The 19,723-nt window shown below is 31.2% G+C and overlaps 2 protein-coding genes across 2 annotated transcripts; both read left to right on the forward strand.

Moving 5' to 3' along the window:
• The first annotated feature begins 4,007 nt into the window (after window positions 1-4,007).
• On the forward strand, window positions 4,008-6,788 carry LOC134696651 (uncharacterized). Its single transcript, XM_063558561.1, has 3 exons — window positions 4,008-4,190; window positions 5,125-5,820; window positions 6,705-6,788. The coding sequence occupies exons 1-3, from the start codon at window positions 4,028-4,030 to the stop codon at window positions 6,719-6,721; spliced, it is 876 nt and encodes a 291-aa protein (XP_063414631.1). The 5' UTR covers window positions 4,008-4,027; the 3' UTR covers window positions 6,722-6,788.
• Window positions 6,789-12,671: 5,883 nt separating this feature from the next.
• Window positions 12,672-18,421, forward strand: LOC134696378 (uncharacterized). The gene is made up of 3 exons (XM_063558114.1): window positions 12,672-12,784; window positions 14,206-14,270; window positions 16,285-18,421. Exons 2-3 carry the CDS (start codon window positions 14,212-14,214, stop codon window positions 18,254-18,256), a joined length of 2,031 nt encoding a protein of 676 aa, XP_063414184.1. The 5' UTR covers window positions 12,672-12,784; window positions 14,206-14,211; the 3' UTR covers window positions 18,257-18,421.
• Window positions 18,422-19,723: the final 1,302 nt, after the last annotated feature.

The raw sequence follows: 19,723 nt of genomic DNA on the forward strand, positions 1-19,723 counted from the left end.
TTATGTAATGGAAGCAGATTCTATGATTCTAGGTTGAATCTCAGCCAGTAGGATATCAAATTTATAGACTTAAAGATTGATTTCATTTGTGTGGGTATTCAATATGTAGACTACACCTCTTGTCTCAATTCTTTATCAGCAATCTTTGTAGATATTGTGATAAAATTTGTTAAACACAGATACCTGACAATCAACATTCATTAATGAGTTAAAATTAGTTTTTCATATCAGTGGACATTGAAAAAACCTGTTTTGATTGATAATCTTAATGAATGATTCTTAGTCATCAAAACACCAAAGTCTGCATCTGCTCACTGTTGCTTCACACCTGAGATCACCCCTGGTTTTTGGTGGGTTTCATGTTACTCTGTCTTTTGTTTTGTATGTTGTATTTTGTATACTGTTGTTTACCTTTTGGTCTTTTTATCTTCATTTTCCACAGCCTTGACTTATGACTGTCGCCAGCTTCAGGCCAAGCCACAAGAATATAAAGAAAAAATATATTTTGCCTACATGTAATTTTTCTGTACAGATTATTACTTTTACAATCACTTTGTTTTGTAAAAGTAATATATAAATGGTACGAAGGCATCATACAAGTTATTTCTTGTACAAATACAATTGCACCAGTAATTACTTGTACTCGAGAAGAAGATAACTTGTACTGTAACAAATCATTATTCTACTATGGCCTAATTCATTTTGTAATAGATGTTCATAACAAATCAGTACATTGATTTGGTAGATCTTATGTGTTTATCTACTGATTCAAAGCATACACAATCGAAACAGTTTGACTGGTATAAATGGTGGCATGGTTGTATTTCCAAGTCAATATATATAGGGATAATGATAGCCCTGTTTATAATTTCCTCCATTTTCTAGCACTGCCCAACATTCTACATGCACAGTGAAGAAGTACTTTCCTTATCGTATTTAGAAATTAATTTGAATATGTATGATGAACTTTAACTTTTTAAGAAACATAAGGCCACTACGCTTTTAGCTCTTTTATACAGTGAATACAAAATTTCAAAAAATTCTCCCATAATCCAAAATAGCAAACCCAAGGATATGTTTTTTTTTATTTAAACATTTAAAAAAAAAACAGAAATAGGAAGCAAAGACAACCCAAAGAGAGTTATTATCTGTTTCTTAACAAAAATTGTACAAGTAATTACTTGTTCAATTAATAACTTGTACGATAGCATCATTCAAGTTATTACTCGTACAAAGTTTTTGTTCAAGTAATAACCTGAACGCAATGAAAAATTGTACACAACATACATTCCAGAATACAGTAGTCAACTCACAACATTTCAAATCAAATTCCAACTGCTACTCGGAAGAAGTATTTTTTCCTGTTTAAACAACATTACAAAAGTCATTGAAGATGATTGTTTGAGATTATCTGAACCATACTAGCTCATTTGATGATTTGAGGAACAATATAAATGGTCAATGTTGAATTTATTAGAACTTTTTAGAGACCAAGAAACTAGTTTTCCATACAAAACTTCTGTTTTATTGCGCATCAACATTTTATGCATATCACGTTTAAATTGTAGTAAGAAGTAATATAAGCATAGGCATATGTTTTACAAAAGATTAATACACAACCATTGATTAATTAATTTACAAAATGAAACATAGAAAAAACAAGTACCAAGTCAGGTATATGACATTTGTTCATTCGTATGATATGTTTTATCATTTGATTTTGCCATATCCGTTTTAAATTTTCCTCGATATTCAGTATTTTTATGATTTTACTATCTTATATAGAGTAGAATATGATTGCAAGCCAAGGTAACTTGGAAATAAAGTATATATTTTCAATTCATACAACATATTACGTATTGTTGTGACAATAAAGAAGTGAAGGGTTTCCAGTAGTACTTTTTTATCAACAAAGTTGCTTTTGAATCATTTTTAGGGCTAAAATATACATTGGTTTGTTCCAACTCGGTACAGGCATTTCCCTTGATTAAACCTGATAGCTTAACCACTTACTTGTATCACAGTCTCAATGTTTTTGTTGTTGTTTTCTTTCTTCGTTTTTTTCATTACTGTTATCAATAAAATCAAGACAAAGTTATTCCTGATCAAATGTATATGTTACAGGTATTTTCTAAATTTAGTCATTTTGAAAAATGACTGAATTTTCAGGCAATTTATCAAATGCATAACCTTGACAGACATTATACAAAAAAATAACTAAATATACCTAGTCATTTTGTAAAATGACTGAAATTATGAAACTAAATTCCACAAACTGCCTGTTCAGTTTCAGGCAATTTGTAGAAGAATGATTTCCTTGAAACGCATATGACAAAAGTGGACAAAAACACAATATTTGGCAAATAAAATAACAAACGAATTGATAGAATTAATTTATTTTCCAAAAAAACAGCTGCGAAGATTTGTATGTTATATGAATGTGTTCTGTTTAGTGAAACTGCTTTAAGTATGTACTCACACTGAATATGTGGCGTTATATAAAATTTTAACGCAAAGATGACCGATACACACTAACAAAACAAAACAAAGGATGTATAAATATTAAACCATTTAAAAGGATATTACCAGTAAATGCTAAAAAAAACAAAACAAAGTGATTGCGAATACATAGATAAAAGTAACAGTAGTATACGGCTGTTCGAAATTCATAAATTGATTGAGAAAAAACAAACAATTAAATTAAACCTGAGAGAAATGCATCAAATTATAAGAGAACACTTTTGTACTTGCTCATTTTTCAAATAATATATTACATGAAACATAATAAATTTGGTCATATGGATGGTCTTTGAAAAAATCCCAGAAACATGTCAAATTCCTGGTTAGGTATTTAACCTTGATCAAATAAAAATTCCAAGAAAGATTATTTAATACTACATATCATTCAATTACATAAGTTGAAATCAATACACGTTGGCATTATATTAACAAACAAATGAAACGATGGTTATAGATATAGGGCAACAGCTTATGCAGGTAAATATATTGTTTTTTAATCATTATTGGTTTTTTATCATCTAAGTTATGCTCATTTTTCCTTACTTTAAAATTGTATTAATTTGATAATACTTAACAAATACTACAAAAACGAACTGCATGTAGATATTGGGATAAATTGCATTCATTTCTTTCTTATTATTACACAATATTCCAAAGTTGTCATTTCCTATCATGATTTCATTGATAGAGGAGTGCTGCTTTAAAGAAATTATTTGAACCAAGTTTTTCAATAATTGAAGATGAAATCATTCAATTTACAATTTTATGATCGCAGTTACGATTGGTTTACCGTTCTGCGCGCGTCTGGCGTACTAAATTATAATCCTGGTACCTTTGATAACTATTGAAATAACTGTTTCACAAATGACTCAGGTTATGTTCGAAACATTGCTACTATACCATCGGTCTTCTTTTTTCTCCTTGAATACGACTGGTGGAATAAAACTTATCACCGGGGTTGTTATTATATAAGCAACACGACGGATGGTCTACTTACCCTTTAATATTATATATCAAATTTAAACTAATCATTATCATGCACACCAACTATATATGGTACGTTGTATTTAACCATCTAAATGCATTATAATTTTTCTTTCCATTTTGTTGATATTACTCTATTTGTTTCACTTGACAGGACGGTGTTTAACCGGTTCGCTTATAATGTACCGGTCCATCTATAGATAGTTGTTTTAGAATCATCAATGAAATGTCTAGTCATTCATTTGTTAATTCCTTTGATGAAATTGATAGGTGATTAGAAATCAATAATAATTATAACGGCAACTATCCTTATCACACAATATTCAAATAGACTGTCCTTATGCAAATTAAAACGTTAGATCCGTCCAATCAGTCGAAATAACATTGGTAACATGTCATTTTGAGAGTCTACATATATATAAATTTCATCAAAGCGTTGTATAAGGACCAAAAAAATAAGGTATTCTTTTTCTTTTCTTTTTTAGAATCAACTATAATGATTGTGTTTATTATCTCAAAAACAATGCTGTTAACATCTTTATTAATTTGCTTGTTCAGTGACTCAAGTTTCTCAAGCGGCAAAGGGATATTATTGGTTGCTGCTGATAAACATATTCATCTTCCAAAGATCACGTCTGCTGTAACAAACATAATTTATCAGTTAAAAACAGGGAAGCATATACCAAGTAACAAAAATTTCTTAAGAGAATTGACATATCTATTTTATTTTCCTTTCTTTTTTTCTTTTTGTAATTTTTATTTCCAACAATTAAAACATATACATGACATACATACAATATAATACATGTAAGATATATATACAATGTCTTATTATAAATACATCATAGTTGGAAATATTTGAAATTTTCTATGGAATAGATCAGAGAGAAAAGTTCAGAAAATGTAAACAAAAAAATAATCAATAAATAGATAAATATAATATTATAAATTACAGGATTTGTAAATGAAAAAGAAAAAGGTAGAGTAAAGAGCAAAAGAATTATCAAGTGACATTCCACTTATTTCAAATTTCTAAATGTAACATATTTATGTTAAGAAATATTTTGTTTTTGTTTAATATAGGAACTGACAATTTTGAATCTTGAATTTCTTTGAAGAAAGATTTATTTAAAGAGAAAACATGCAGAAAAAAATACAACAGCAGAAAACGAACAGTTTGTCCTTACCCTATTCTTACAAAATAAATGGACATGACGCAAATTCCTAGTAACATATGAACACATTTTTTTTATGGTGAAAAAAAGTTTAAAACAAATTTTCAGTATAACATTTGATTCTTTGACCTTTTTACTCTTTTTTATTCGAGCGTCACTGATGAGTCTTTTGTAGGAAAAACGCGAGTCTGGCGTAAATACAATATTTCAATCCTGGTATCTATGATGAGTTCCTTTTTCCTTTTTTTTTTTTTCGATTTGTCAAAAGTACATTTTGTTGACCCGAATAACTTACTTTTTCTTTCTTTAGAAAGTTAGTTGCGAAGTTACGATGTTTTTTGTTTGACTTTTGATTAATTTTTTTAACATAATACAAACTACTTACAAACAAAGTACTAGTTTTCACTTGTTTTATATTTCATCTTAACTTTTGTCATCTTCTTAGCATGTTTAAAGGTAGCAAAGGTAGCAAAATCTTGCCAAGATATCTACACAGAAAATAATCTGAGTCCAAGCGGAGAATATGTTATCTATCCTTTACGAAATGCTGTAAGAGTGTACTGCTCGTTTGAGGGTGACTATGGTTACACATTCATTTCGAGAAAATCCTCTGGGGTGGCTTTTGATATTGAAAAACTTTATTCCACAAATACATTCGCAAAAGTACGCCTTATTACGTCTAAAGGAGAACAGAGGGAAGTAAAAGTTGAAAATTTGCTAGCCTTCAAAGGTCAGTCTTTGACGTTTCAATTAAATGGTCATCAACACTATCAGGGACCACAGTTGAGAAATTCAAAACTACATCCATATCTTTTTCTCGGTTTTCTTCCTATAAAGTTAGTTCAAAAACGTAGCAGACAAGGATATAGGGCTGCAGGAAAGGACTTTACATTCAAAAACTGTGATGCCAACCCCAACAGTTACATATCATTTTTCTTCGATCCGAAACATGGCACATTAGGGAGGCCAGGTAGTAAGGACACTTTTATGCATGGATGGATCTCTTCGTCGACAGTAATGGACTATCCTAAGTATATGGACGACAGTTTTTACATGGACTGGGAGATGCATATGGGCGGCTGTGGAGGGTTCATGACATCAAAAATACTTAACATTAAAGCAGCTTTGGGATTACCGTTTGGTAAGAATCATCTAGAATCAATATTTACGAGGAACATTTTTATCTAGACAATTGTTTAATTTGTCTACTATACGTAGACTTTTAAAATTAATTTGTACACATGGTTTATTCCCTTAACAATGGTTTAGAGAACAAGCCAAACATGTTGCCTATCAACAATTCATGCAAAGATATGTTAACGCGGTTTTTTTACGTGCAGACAGGCTCTATCCTTACATGAGTCGTGTACTCTAATTCCCCATTCTGACCGCACATATATACTTTTCATGCATCCTGCGCAGACAAATCAATAACCCTCTTTTGCAAGCTTAAACTGATGGTCGAGAAAATACCAAAGTGACCATACTATTAACATAATCAAGTCGCCCTTTGGTTTGATAAAAATAGACAAAAGCACAATAAAATATAGAAACAATCATTGACAAACACTAATCGTCAAACCATCTATGGTCAACTATTCTGAAGGATTTTATATCGTTTTTTCTTAGAGATTTCATTCCTTTTTGTGAATTTTTGGGTCCTCAATGCTCTTCAATTTTGTACTTGTTTGGCTTTATAAATATTTTAATATGAGCGTCACTGATGAGTCTTATGTAGACGAAACGCGCGTCTGTCGTACTAAATTATAATCCTGATACCTTTGATAACTATTAAGGAAGGTCTGTTATAAATCATGATAGTACCAAAGTATTGACTCTTGAGCTGATGATATGCCTCGGGACTTAAAGTCCACCCAGTGCTGTAAAATAAAGATGAAAACTGCACTTTATTATTCTGATTTTGTATTTATTTCTATTTATAAATGTCAAAATGAACAATAGCTTCAATATATTGAGGCTTTTAATATATGAGTACTTATCTATTCGTTGCTCAATATTTTGCAGCTATTCCATCCGAGTAAGTACTATAGATGTAATGCTGTTGGATATGAATTGACTGAAGGAGTGGACTGGAACAAATTTGAAGGAAATCAACTATGAATAAAAGTTAAAAAAATAAATTTAAGAAATAAAAAAAAATATGATTTTATTTCTTTACAACAGTACTCAGTCTCAAGTCTTTCAAAGGATCTTAAAAATCTATAAAAAAAAACATTCTTTTATTAAAATCATATATACAAATATAAAAAAGAAGATGTGGTATGATTGCCAATGAGACAACTATCAACAAAAGACCAAAATGACACAAATACAGTATAAGAAATAGATCATTAATCATGATAATGGAATAAGCTCATTCAGATATGTGGCTGGGATACCGAAGCATATCAAAATCATAAGGTTTGAGAAAAAGACATAGAATGCAATGACAAAAAGATAAAATCCAAGAAATCTGATTGAATCCCACTCCAATCCCCATGTTACACAAAAAGTGTTTTTGCTAAATTGTTCATTCCAAACCCAAGCGACCTTTGTTTTGTTTTGTATGTGGCTGTCTGTCCCAACTCAGGAACCTTTAATCTAGTGGTTGTCTGTTGTCTATGTGTTACATATATAATTTTCGTTCATTGTTTTGTACATAAATAAGGCTGATAGTTTTCTCGTTTGAATTGTTTTACATCGCCATTTTGTATATTACTGAATATGCGGTATGGGCTTTGCTCATTGTCAAAGGCCGTATGGAGACCAATAGTTGTTAAATTGTGCTAATTCCTCTTTGGTATAAAAATTGATTATTAGCTTCTTTGAGATACTAACACATCAATCATATGTTTTTCTTTGTTGATTAACACAGAACAAATTTACCTTAATTTATTCATGTTATTAAATTCACTGTTATATTTGTTGCATTACAATAAAAGCAACAGTAGTATACCGCTGTTCAAAATCCTTAAAAAAACAAATCCGGGTTACAAACTAATGCTGCGGGAAACGCATCAAACATAAGAGAACTATGACACAACTATAACACAACATTAAAACGTAACACATACATTAACGAACTATATTATGATTAGAATTAAGTAAGATTGTCGAATCTAGAATATTATATCTACTAGAAGAACTTGTGATATCAAGATGTGCTCTAGGAGGAACCTGAATTTCCCCCTACTTTTTAACGGCTTTTCTTTGCTCACAAGAAAGTTATGAAACCTAGAGTTCAAAGTGGTGAAGTGTAAATCCACCTTTGTAAGACTTACGGAAGCCATCACGAGATGGATGACCATTATGCATTATCGGTTATTCAGATGACAACGGATATGTTCTCATTGTCGTATCTATAATCTCAATCCCTTCCCTCGCATGTGATCTTCTGAATAATACCTATTGCCGGTTGTGTACATACACGAACAACACGACATGTTCAATATGTATAGCAGGATCTGATATCCCTTCCGGATTCATTGAGATCATTCCTAGTTGTTTTAGGTATTCGGGTGCTCAGTCTTTATATTCTATATTGTTTTTGTGTATTGTTGTTTTTCTGCTTGTGTTTTTCTTGTTATGCCATAGAGAAGTCAGTTTTCGATTTATTAGTTTGAATATCCCTTTGTTATCCTCTGCCTGTTTTGAAGTTAGATCCAGGATATTAGTCAAGCAATAGTCAGTACTATTCTAGATTTTACTAGAATAGTTTTTTAATTCATATTATTACTGAAGCACTTGATCAGTAGAAAAGCAAAATACGAAATAATATAGTGCCAATATTCATACTTTATTACATACAGATATGGTTATCTACACGTGTTTGTAATTATTTTTCTTATTATTAAACAGATAAATTTCATTCAAATCAATTTTACGTGCCTCTTTTGAAATTCTCGAGCTTATACGTGAAACTTACACGCAATCAGTTCATGTGAGTTTCACATGAATCTCATGTGGAACTCACATGAATTTCACGTAAAAGTCACATGAATTTTGTTCACGTAAAATTCACATGATTTAAAAAAAAATAATATTCAAACATCATCTAATTCTTCCAATTTAAGTTAAATCGTGAATAATACCAATTTCTTTTTTGAAAGTTCATGTGAAATTTCTGTGAAATTTTTCACATAAAAATGATGTAAATCTCAATTCACATCAAATGTGAATTGCATGTGAGATTCATGTGAAATTCACGTGAGCGAAATTGCATGTGTATGACATATGGTGATATTTTATTTAATTATGGCATTTGGGTAAGCCACCAATTGTGACTTTTTAACAAAAACAGGGTTCAAGGAAACAAAAAAATATAAGAACATTGTCTTCTGAACATAATTTTAAGACATTGTTGAAAATATCACAGTGTACCAGAAGACATCATTAGCCCAACTTGAAAACGTTTGAAAGTTCTTACTATTTACTAGGTTTGTAATAATCTGAGCAACACGACGGGTTTCACATGTGGAGCAGGGTCTGCTTACCCTTTCGGAGCACATAGAATCAACCCCAGTTTTTGGTGGGGTTCCTGTTGCTTAATCTTTAGTTTTCTATGTTGTGTCTTGTGTACTTTTATTTGTATTTTTGTCCTTTTCAGCCATGGCGTTTTCATTTTTTATCTTTGAGTTTGAATGTCTTTTGCCTCTTTCTCTTCTACAATACAGTAACGCTAAAGTGAAGTTACACCTTTTAAGTGCATCAAATTAAATTATGATACTGTTATATTTTATAAAAAATATCGAACTTCCAGGAAACTTCTTAACGGAAAGTCCCTAAGAAAATGTCAAAACAAAAATCTAAAACACATCAAACGAATGTATAACAACGGTCATATTCCTGACTAGGTACAGTAATTTCGTTATGAATAAAATGGTGGATGTAACCTGGTTTTATAGCTAGCAAAAACTCTCAATTGTATGAAAGTGGCATAAGATTCGATAATATTGACAACGATGTGTGAACAAAACGATTAGACATAAGAATACATGCTGTACGTTGACCTTTAGCTGTTAATTGTTAAGTCATGTTGGTCTCTTGTGGAGAGTCGTCTCTGGAATCTGATGTATAGAAGTTGTCGTTTGTTTATGTAATTTATGTGTATTTCTCGTTTCTCGTTTTTATATAAATTAGACCGTTGGTTTTCACGTTTGATATGAGCGCCACTGAAAAAAATCGCACTGCATTACATCTGTTCAGGCCATGAGTTATACGCAAAGAAGTGAAATGGTTCTTTCAAAATGGTCACAAATTAAAATATCTGAGGCAAGCAAATATATTGGTCAAAATATCTAACTCAATTAACACTGTGTGGGTTATGTCTTCGGATAAAAAAACTAAAGGTACAACCACCGCAATGGAACTGCTTAGTAGAGCAACTTCTGTCGTGGTTTCAGATATGGTTGCGAGTTTGTCTCCTGATATCTGTTTAAAAATCTATGTTCATGTTTCCGAACGAGTTTGAGGGTGAATACGAAAATTTTTATGTTAATCTACCATGTATACATCTATACATATAGATAGAAATTCAAGATGTTCTTGCAATTTATGTTTTATTATACATTTGTTCATTAAAATGTTTAAAAGCGAGATAATATCAATAGTCAAAACCGTATAAGGAATAAAAACAGTTCACAAGAAATGGCAGTCTAAAAAATCACTCATTGGCTTCTTTGATACATCTTACATACCTTAAGATATATGGGTCTAGATGTGGTTTATAGAATAGAGAAGAATGGTCAAAATAAAAAAAAATAAAAAATCGAGCAAAAATTATAACCCCCCAAAAAAGTTGGGTTCAAAAGTATAAAACATAACTTTCAAGAAACAATAAAAGAATTAGGTAATGAATTACTGAATAACATGCTGAATCAAATCATCTCATCACCGGAAAAAAAAAATGCCTTTGTTGTGTCATGTGTACTATTGTTTGTCTGTTTGTCCTTTTCATTTTAGCCATGGCGTTGTCAGTTTATTTTCGATTTGTGATTTTGACTGTCCCTCTGGTATCTTTCGTCCCTCTTTTACAGACTATGCGTAATCTTCATAGATAAAGAGGATTTTCCATAATTAAAGAAACAAATGTCAGCTCAATTATCTTACGCTAAATCTTGGCTGAATATATAAATTTGAAACACGTTTTACAGGATACGGGATAGACAAGTAAAAAAGTTACTAAATCATTGATTTTCTATAAAACATACTATGTCATCAGGTTAACCGATTTACTAAGATTCCTCTAACCTAATTTGATTACCTATTAATAATATGTTTGTTCACATGTAGACATGGGTATATATCTCGGAGTTTTAATCTACAGAAGAGAGACGAAAGATAATTAAGGAATAATTTAAACTTATGAGTTGAAAATAAAATGACATCTTCAAAGCTAAAAACGAAAAAGACCAACAAAAAACAGAGCAAAACACAACAAAAAAAAACTAACGACTATGCATCACGAACTACATCAAAATCTGGGTGTGACCTTTAGTGTTCCTGTCAACTGAGTTATATATTATTGCCATCAAGTGTGTAATTTATACAAATAAAGTAGCAATGCAACTTGTTCAATGAAACAAAACGATGGTTCAAAAGAGCATTGGTACACTGTATACAAATAAAACACAAAGTATCAGATATTTCATGCGTTATTTTAATAGTAAACATTTGTTCTCACGGAAATCAAATAAGAGTAAGTTTTATAAAGGTAATACATTTGTACAAGGTATATAAACAGAAAACCAAAATTCAAACATATTTTAAAACGATATAAAAGTTTTCCAAAAAATATTCAAGTTTGATGAACTAAACGAAAATTGAAATATATTTTGCCACCAAAACATAGATAAACATCAGGTAAATAAAGTATAAACATTACCAGTGTTTCTCTATTTTTTTTACCCCTTCTGTTATTCATACGAGGCAGACTTTATATAGGAGGTTTTCAGGATAAATTAAATTAAAAGAAGCTAGCATTTTCATTTATCAAAACGTGTCACTGATGAGTCATATGTAGACGAAACGCACATCTGGCGTATTAAATTATAAGTCTGGTACCTTTGATAACTCTTTACCCCATTGGGTCGATACCACTGCAAGTGGACGTTTCGTCCTCCAGTTTATAACCAGCCCAGCAATCAGCAATTACAAAATGTAGGTGTTGACATCAATATCAATTATATGTTCATTTTTATAAATATCCTGTTTACAAAAGTATGAATTGTTTTAAATACTAAGGATTTTCTTATCTCAGGTATATATTACCTTAGCCGTATTTGGCATAATTCCTTGGAATGTTGGGTCTTCATGCTCTACCATTTTGTACTTGTTTGGCTTTATAACTATTTTTATCCGAGTGTCAATGATGAGTCATATGTATTTGAAACGCGCGTCTGGCGTATTAAATTATAAGTCTGGCACCTTTTGATAACTATTCGCTTTACATATGTTATCGTTTTTTCATATTTGTTAGCCCTTTCTAATTTTCTAATGTGTCCTCTCAAACGAGATGTCAATGCACAACACGTAGTTCTTTAATAATTCAATGATCACAATAACTATAACATGTATTTAGTTCTTTCACAATTTTAAAACGTAGTCAGAGATAAGAACATCTTTACTATGTTCGATTGTCAACAAATAATTATCTTTCCAGGAAGAATACAAACTAGTAGGTAAATTTTAATAAAATAAGTCAAAGTCAAAGATTCTATTGATTTGAAGTGCAAATTCTGGAAAACAACATTAATCATGTCAATCAAAAATATGAACATTATATGATAATATTTTTGTTAATCATATCAGATTCAGCATGTTCAATACAAAACAATAAAAAGGGATAAACAAGATATATAGAATTGTGTATTCTATCATTTTTATTTCCCTCTATCGATTTGACTGAATTCGTCATGCGTGTTAGCATGATTTAGATCGTTTTCCGAAAATCAAATATGTCATCTATAAATAGAAAATCACTTTGATATTGCACTATTATGTAGTTAACGGTAACTATCGTGTATTGAATTTTAACATTTGCACTTATACCTTAATATTTCATGCATGTTGCATTTGAATTATTCATTCTACTTTCATAATATCAGGTTAGTCGGTTTTATTTTAACATGTTGAAAATACATACGAACACATTTAGTTTATCCATGAACCTTTTTATTGTCCGTTTATAAATTTATAAATTATTGAGAAACTAAGGTTTCAACTCCCTCAGGCAAAGTTGGCTTTAGATGAATTTGGCTATTTATTTTAGGTATTTTTTGACATACAGCTCTTCAACGGTTTCGGTACTTATACATCTTCGGATTTCAAATGTTTGGCTTTGAGCGTTCCTGATGAAGGTAAATCCAGAGAAGCGCTTCGGACGCAAGAAATTAATAACGTGTTGTTTTCAATATTTTATAGACTCTACATACATTCTGCTTTATCTAATAACATGAATAACTGTCGATGATAGTCAAAGCCTCGGATTTTTGTAATTCTAAGAAACGAAAGTAAAAGTAAAAACATTTTATTTCAATTGAAAAACTATTGTGTTTGCATAATTTTATTTAAAAAAAAATTGACGATTAATGAAGGTGATAAACAAAGCATTGTTATATGATCTAAATATACAAGTTAGCAGTTAAAGACTGTTAGGGGCACTTGCTATGATTTAAACAATATATATATATATATATATTTATATATATGCGATTAATCACATGTCTCACATTTCAAACGCAATATACATGGTATAAAATGCGTCGCTTTACAACTTCATAAGTTCATTATCGTTAAATATGTGTGATTTTATTGTTTTTATTTACTTCATAATGGACTATTAATTGTATTTGACCATTTTCGGAAAACTTATGGGATAAACCATTTGCTAAGTTTAGATATAAAAGGCAGATTTTTCGTGTCTTAAAAAGATTACAAGAACGGAATATTGTAAAACTATTCGTCATAGACGGTCAGTTTGATTCGATTTTGTAAGAAAACATCCAATTGCTAATGCATTCTTGACCTCAAAGACAATAGTTTGACATCATTTGGGTATATATGAATGCAACCTATTATTCAACCTCAGTAGGAAACGATTATCTACCAAGTTAGTTTTCTATTTACTAGTATGGGCACTCAGTCCACTTTCGGTGTCTGAGTGGTGTAAGAAGTTTTACTACTGTATCACTATCTAGTCAATACTTAAGTTGTGAGTTCGAATTCGCCAGGTTGCAGTTGGCTTTTTGGTAAATTGGCAACACCAAAGGCTCAAAAGTTTCAAACGAATGGGAAACAGCTGTCACAATCCTGACTTGGTTCAGGTTTTTAGAAAATAGCAACAGACAGTCGATATTCCAACGGGTATTTATTGTGAACATCTACTGACCGACTTGTTTTTTATACTCTTATTAAGCAGAATTAATATCAAACCTTCCTGAAAACACAAATAAAAATATTTACTAATTTTTATCAATTTTGTTCAGTTTATGTTCTTTGATTGAATTTTTTGTATATTTTGTTTCAGACAAAAATGTATGCGACTGTTTTCTTTCACATCATTGCAGCTATATATATTACTCCAATTTACAGGTAAGGTATATATTCTTATGTTCAGTTAACATAAATTGTGCAGTCATCTGTTACTATTTAAGATAAAGCAAATTAGAAAAAAAAAATAGTTGGCAAGTTTGACTTCTTTATGAGTACCGAAAAGCTTTGGAATACACATTAGGAGACAAAAACAGTTATACATCAATACAAAGGGTTTCAATGATTATTTTATATCAATCAGTCTCCCTGTCAAAATAAAAAAAAATGCAAATAAAAGAAGATTGTTTTGTTAGATCTTTCCAATATGCTTAAAGACGTGTCACGGTACTTTTCTAACCCAAATTCGTGCATTTGGTTTTGATGTTATATTTGTTATTCTCATTGGATTTTGTCTAATGCATAGTCCGTTTCTGTGTGTGTTACATTTTCATGGTGTGTCGTTGTTCTCCTCTTATATTTAATGTGTTTCCTTCAGTTTTAGTTTGTTACCCCGATTTTGTTTTTTGTCCATGGATTTACGAGTTTTGAACAGCAGTATACTACTGTTGCCTTTTTATATATATATATGTACCATAAGTATGACAATACTAGTCATTGGTTATTATTTACAATCAAATACCTAGGTGAAATGTAGTTTCTATGAGTAAGTCCCATATTGCCCTGTTAATTTATGCTTCAGAATCGAAAGTAAACAACACCTTGATCTTAATTTTTCATTTTAACGAGTTGTTATCAAAAAATTAGGCGTAAATGTAACAGAACAACCTTCAGCTTTAGAGTGTACTTTCGTATCACGATGAGTTCTGTCACGCTACGGCTGTAAAATCATTTATGACATTTCTAGGAAAATTATTTTATATTATATATTGATCCAAGCTCTACTGTATTTGTTTGTCCGAGTATCCAATGCTTGCATCTAGCACATAAATCGATAAAATGACACCGATAGTTTTATATGGGTTTTTGCAAAAAGTAGTTTTGGTGACATGCTCTTTTTATTACTTGTAAACCAATGGAAATAACTTTGAAGGACCATTTAGAATTCACAGGTGTGAAATTTGTATACTTATTATCACTTTCTAAATATCGTGCGTCTTAGGCGATTTTCTGTTATCACTTGCATCAAGAATGCTAAAACCTAATTATTTCAGAGCAAGACAGTATTCTGAAAGAAATGTTGAAAATATATTAGTAATTATGCAAGTACAGAGCCCTCGACCTCTGATTACAAATCGAGCAAAGTGTGTCATTAAAGATTGGAGTCGAATACACAACGCAACGATCGTTGCTTAAATGCGTAAGGTTTATCCATGTTCAAACCAATCGTGATGTCTATATACTCGACTGGATATCGAACCAATATTGATGAAAATATACAAACATGATATAGTGAAATATCTGTTTTATTCGTTGACGAAACCCATCAAATACCTCATGTATATACCCTTGATATTATTGACATTTATTCTGAATAAGTGTATATAAACCGAATTAAAAAAATGATATACTAGTAGTACATCTCCTAGTTTGAAAGCAAAAAAAAAATAATTCACTGATAACCGATCTTTTCTTTTGAATTTGGTCTTCCCCAAGAATGTAAATGGATCTTTTTGTCGTGAATTAATATACGCTCTTCTTTTCTATCCTTTTCAAACTCAAAGTGATTTGTATTTAATCAAATCAACCAAAGCATGGACCATGTAGGTATTTATGATTAATCAATATAATTTAAGAACAAAAATTGATAAATTTAGATAGTTTAAGAAGGGTTGTGACTATCAAACACTAAGTTTAAACATATGTTGACTTTATCACATTTTATATGACATGTGTTTCTCTCTTTTTAACTTACCTGCATTTCCGACCGCAAAATACAGATATTAATTTGGAAAGTATGGGAAGAAATTGAGAACTGTATAATCAATTTTACTCAAATGGTTTATATGAGATGTTGAGAAAAGCTTTCTTAGCATTATTTTGTATTTCAATCAAGCGAAATTATTTACTGGTCTCCAATATAAATTGCTATTCATTCATGTTATAATGGTTATAGGATCAATGGGAGTTCTTCATCAGAAGCAGATACATGCGATAAGAGTGATATTAGAAAACAAGCCAAGGAAATAGCAGAAACTGAGATAGCTCCTTATTCAAAGTGGGACAGCCTACTGACATCAGCACCTACATCTATTGCTTTAATTGGTCATTTAATGCTGATAGCGACCGAAAGTGATTTTACATTACTTGAAAATGCTCCGAAAGACGGTTTTAAATATTTGAAATATCCAAGTTCCTTCAGGGCTTCATTGGTTCAGTTGAGTAATATGGGATGGGATGCGTTTAATGACGCACATATGAATATGGATAGCATAAGGTTACTCACTACCAACCTTGATAGTCATGTTAAGACATTATTTGAAATAATGAAAGATGGCACGAATGACGAATTGGAATTACTTGTTCCAATGACACTGAAGAAAATAGAAAAAATCGCAGATGAATGTTTGGAACTTTCTGTAAATACCGAAAGCAGTTTTGATTTATTCATGAAAACAATCAGCGAACTGAATGAAGCAAGCACTATTGCTAAAGGAGTATATGAAGAAAAATATAAAGATACCGAAACTGCTATCAAATCTAGTGAAATAGAGCAGGAAAGCTCAATATCAGAAAGGGAAACCATGAAACAACAGATAGAGGATCTGAAAAAAGAAATAAAAGACATGCAGAATGATTTTGAGGAAACCTTGGATGAAATGCCATCTAGTACTAAATTGCTCGGATTATCTCTCGTTGACGGATTTATGGGTGTAGCTAAAACAATTTTTCGTGGTCATTGGGATGAAATGTTTGAGGAAATTCAAACGACAAGAGAAGAAGCCGAAACGCCAGAAGATCGAGCAAACAAACGGGCCTACAGATTTGCTGGGGAAATAAATAGACATGTGCAAACATTAGTGGATGTCGCGACATCTCGACTTGGAATAGGGGACAAAACACCCAACTGGAACGAAATTGATTCAGTGCGCTCTGCAAAAGAAAGTCTTAAATTAAATCTAAGGAACATAAATAGAGATCAAATGCAATCTGAGGTTCATATGAGAGCCATACAAATTTGTGAAGATTCAATACGGTTGTGCGAACGACTTATAGCATTACAAAAAGACTTGAAACTTAATGACGACAGAATAAAAACATTAATCATGGCAGTAGAAGATGCATTAAGTATGTCAGAACGATTTGTTACAGAGGCAGATACTTTTTTGCATAGTAGAGGTCCTCGTATGAGTTGGCACAAATCAATGTTTAGTTCTAGTTTAGTGCATAACGAGTTAATAAAAGCTCATATTAAAGTCGATTCTGCACAGGAAGTGTTGCAAGGTTCAAGAAAAAAGCAGGAGGAAATGTTTCAAAATCTTCGAAGAAATAATGCCCGAATGGAAGATACCCTTAAGGATTTAGCTAAATTTAAGGTTGAAAAGGTTGACTTTGAAGAAATCAGAAAAACTTTAATAAAAGGTATTGAAGCCATACAAAATGTTCGTGAAGAATGGGGAAGAGTTGTGAGATTTTTTAAAACGATATCAAAAATGATAAAAATGAATTTTTATGTCAATGTGAATACCTTGATAGAACATTCAAACATAGGAACAAAACTGAAATTGAAGAACAATGATTTGCCGGCTGTAACGCGTAAACTTGTTTCTGAAAGTATGTTAAAAGTGAGTGCATTATCGTATGCAGTTCACGAAATAGCATCAACCTACGTAGAAATATCGGAAAAGCATTTACTAGATCAGATGAACGCTTTGGGTGGACTGGCTGCTTTAGATCCCAAGACCGAACAAACGAAAATCAATGAGAAGAGAGAAGAGCTGAATGAAAATTGCCAAAATGCCTTAAACGAAATAAGCAAAATCGTAATGAAAAAAAGACAGGAACGTCTAGCAAAAGTTGAGAGAAAACTAAATGAACTAACACATGTTAAAACTAATTTGAAAAGTGACGATGACACTTACTGCTAGTTTGTATGTTTAGCAATCGTTTTAAATTCACTTCGTCTAGAAGACTTTACATTTGCATCGAATATACAAAATTGATATTTTCATCATTGTTGCAGAAATGTTAGACTGCTATAAAAAAAAAACTTGTAAATGGTCGATCTTAAAATAAACAGGAATTTCAGTGTGGTGGTTTTTTTTTAATTTCACACCGCTGTAAGATATATACTAACAAGAACCAAATAGAAATGTCAATAGTCGTTTGATTTTGAATCTTAATACTAATATAGGTCTGTGGCATGGAATGATTAAGCCTGGTAATGATTTTTCTTATCTGCCACTTGGACAACCAATATTGCATCGATAGAGATTGGGATTAACTTAATGCAGAATAACTTTTTTTTACCCTCGAAAAAAAGTTTGTTCAATGAGATATTTGTTCTTTCAAATTTTTATTTCATCGAAATAAACCTTACACTATTAAAAAAACATGTAAACGATTAAAGTTACATATTGATACGACATAAATACCCCTTTTTACCAATAAGAAGTAAGCTTGAGTTTTTGGCTTTGCTTTTCGGAGATTAAGACAAAGACAACGTTGTGTCGAAAGTAATACGCAATAAAGGGATCATTTCTATCGTATAAAATAGTTAAAAATTCTAAGTCTACATGTATCTAAGAAAAATTATTTGAACGTTTTCATGACCTTTGTGTTTTTTTATTCTGGATTTTTTTTATATCTGGCGGATGGTCTAGTTTTATAGAGAAGAATAATACGTGTATACCACTTTTTTATATCTGGCGGATGGTATAGTGTTATAGAGAGGAATAATACGTGTAAACCATTTTACGCGATAAGAAATATTAAGAAACAATCGTTTACCAATGTTCAAGTTTGATAAATCGATGAGGGAGAAACTTATAATGAGGAAGTGTATGAACTCAAACAGGATGAGACTAGTTGTCTCTATATGTTTAACATCTTCTGCTATGAGTGCAAATAGAATTATGAGAGATAGAATGACTGAAATTTACACTTTATTAATGTCTCTTATTACTAGATTCATTTCACTTGACTGGGCGGAGTTAACCGGTTTGCTCAATATTAACAAGTCCATCTAGATATTAAAGATAAACTCATCAATGAAGTGTCCAGTCATTCTTTTGTAAATTCCTTTAATGATACTGATAATTGATTAGAAATCAGTAATACTTATAACGGCAATCATCCCTATCACACACATCTTCAAATAGATTGTCCTTATGCAAATTAAAGCGTGAGGTCCGCCCGATCAGCTGAAAAAACATTGGTAATACTCAACTCATTAATAACTATTTACTGCCTTGGATCCTTAGATACCAATATAGTCGTTTGGTCAATTACTTTACCTTATATGTCCTATTCTAGTATGAGATGTTTTGATTGCGTCTAGTTTGAATTGCTGGTGATGCATGCATAGAAACACATATCATGTTGATGCGCCCATT

This window comes from Mytilus trossulus, chromosome 14, assembly GCF_036588685.1.
Source record: "Mytilus trossulus isolate FHL-02 chromosome 14, PNRI_Mtr1.1.1.hap1, whole genome shotgun sequence".
Lineage (NCBI taxonomy): Eukaryota > Metazoa > Mollusca > Bivalvia > Mytilida > Mytilidae > Mytilus > Mytilus trossulus.

What these genes read in the sequence shown, in the direction of transcription:
- LOC134696651 (XM_063558561.1), top strand. Translation starts at nt 4,028, where the DNA reads ATGCTGTTAACATCTTTATTAATTTGCTTGTTCAGTGACTCAAGTTTC. An exon ending in AACAGGGAAGCATATACCAA is followed by an intron (nt 4,191 to 5,124) that starts GTAACAAAAATT and finishes TCATCTTCTTAG; the next exon opens with CATGTTTAAAGGTAGCAAAG.
- LOC134696378 (XM_063558114.1), top strand. Translation starts at nt 14,212, where the DNA reads ATGTATGCGACTGTTTTCTTTCACATCATTGCAGCTATATATATTACT. An exon ending in TATATTACTCCAATTTACAG is followed by an intron (nt 14,271 to 16,284) that starts GTAAGGTATATA and finishes TAATGGTTATAG; the next exon opens with GATCAATGGGAGTTCTTCAT.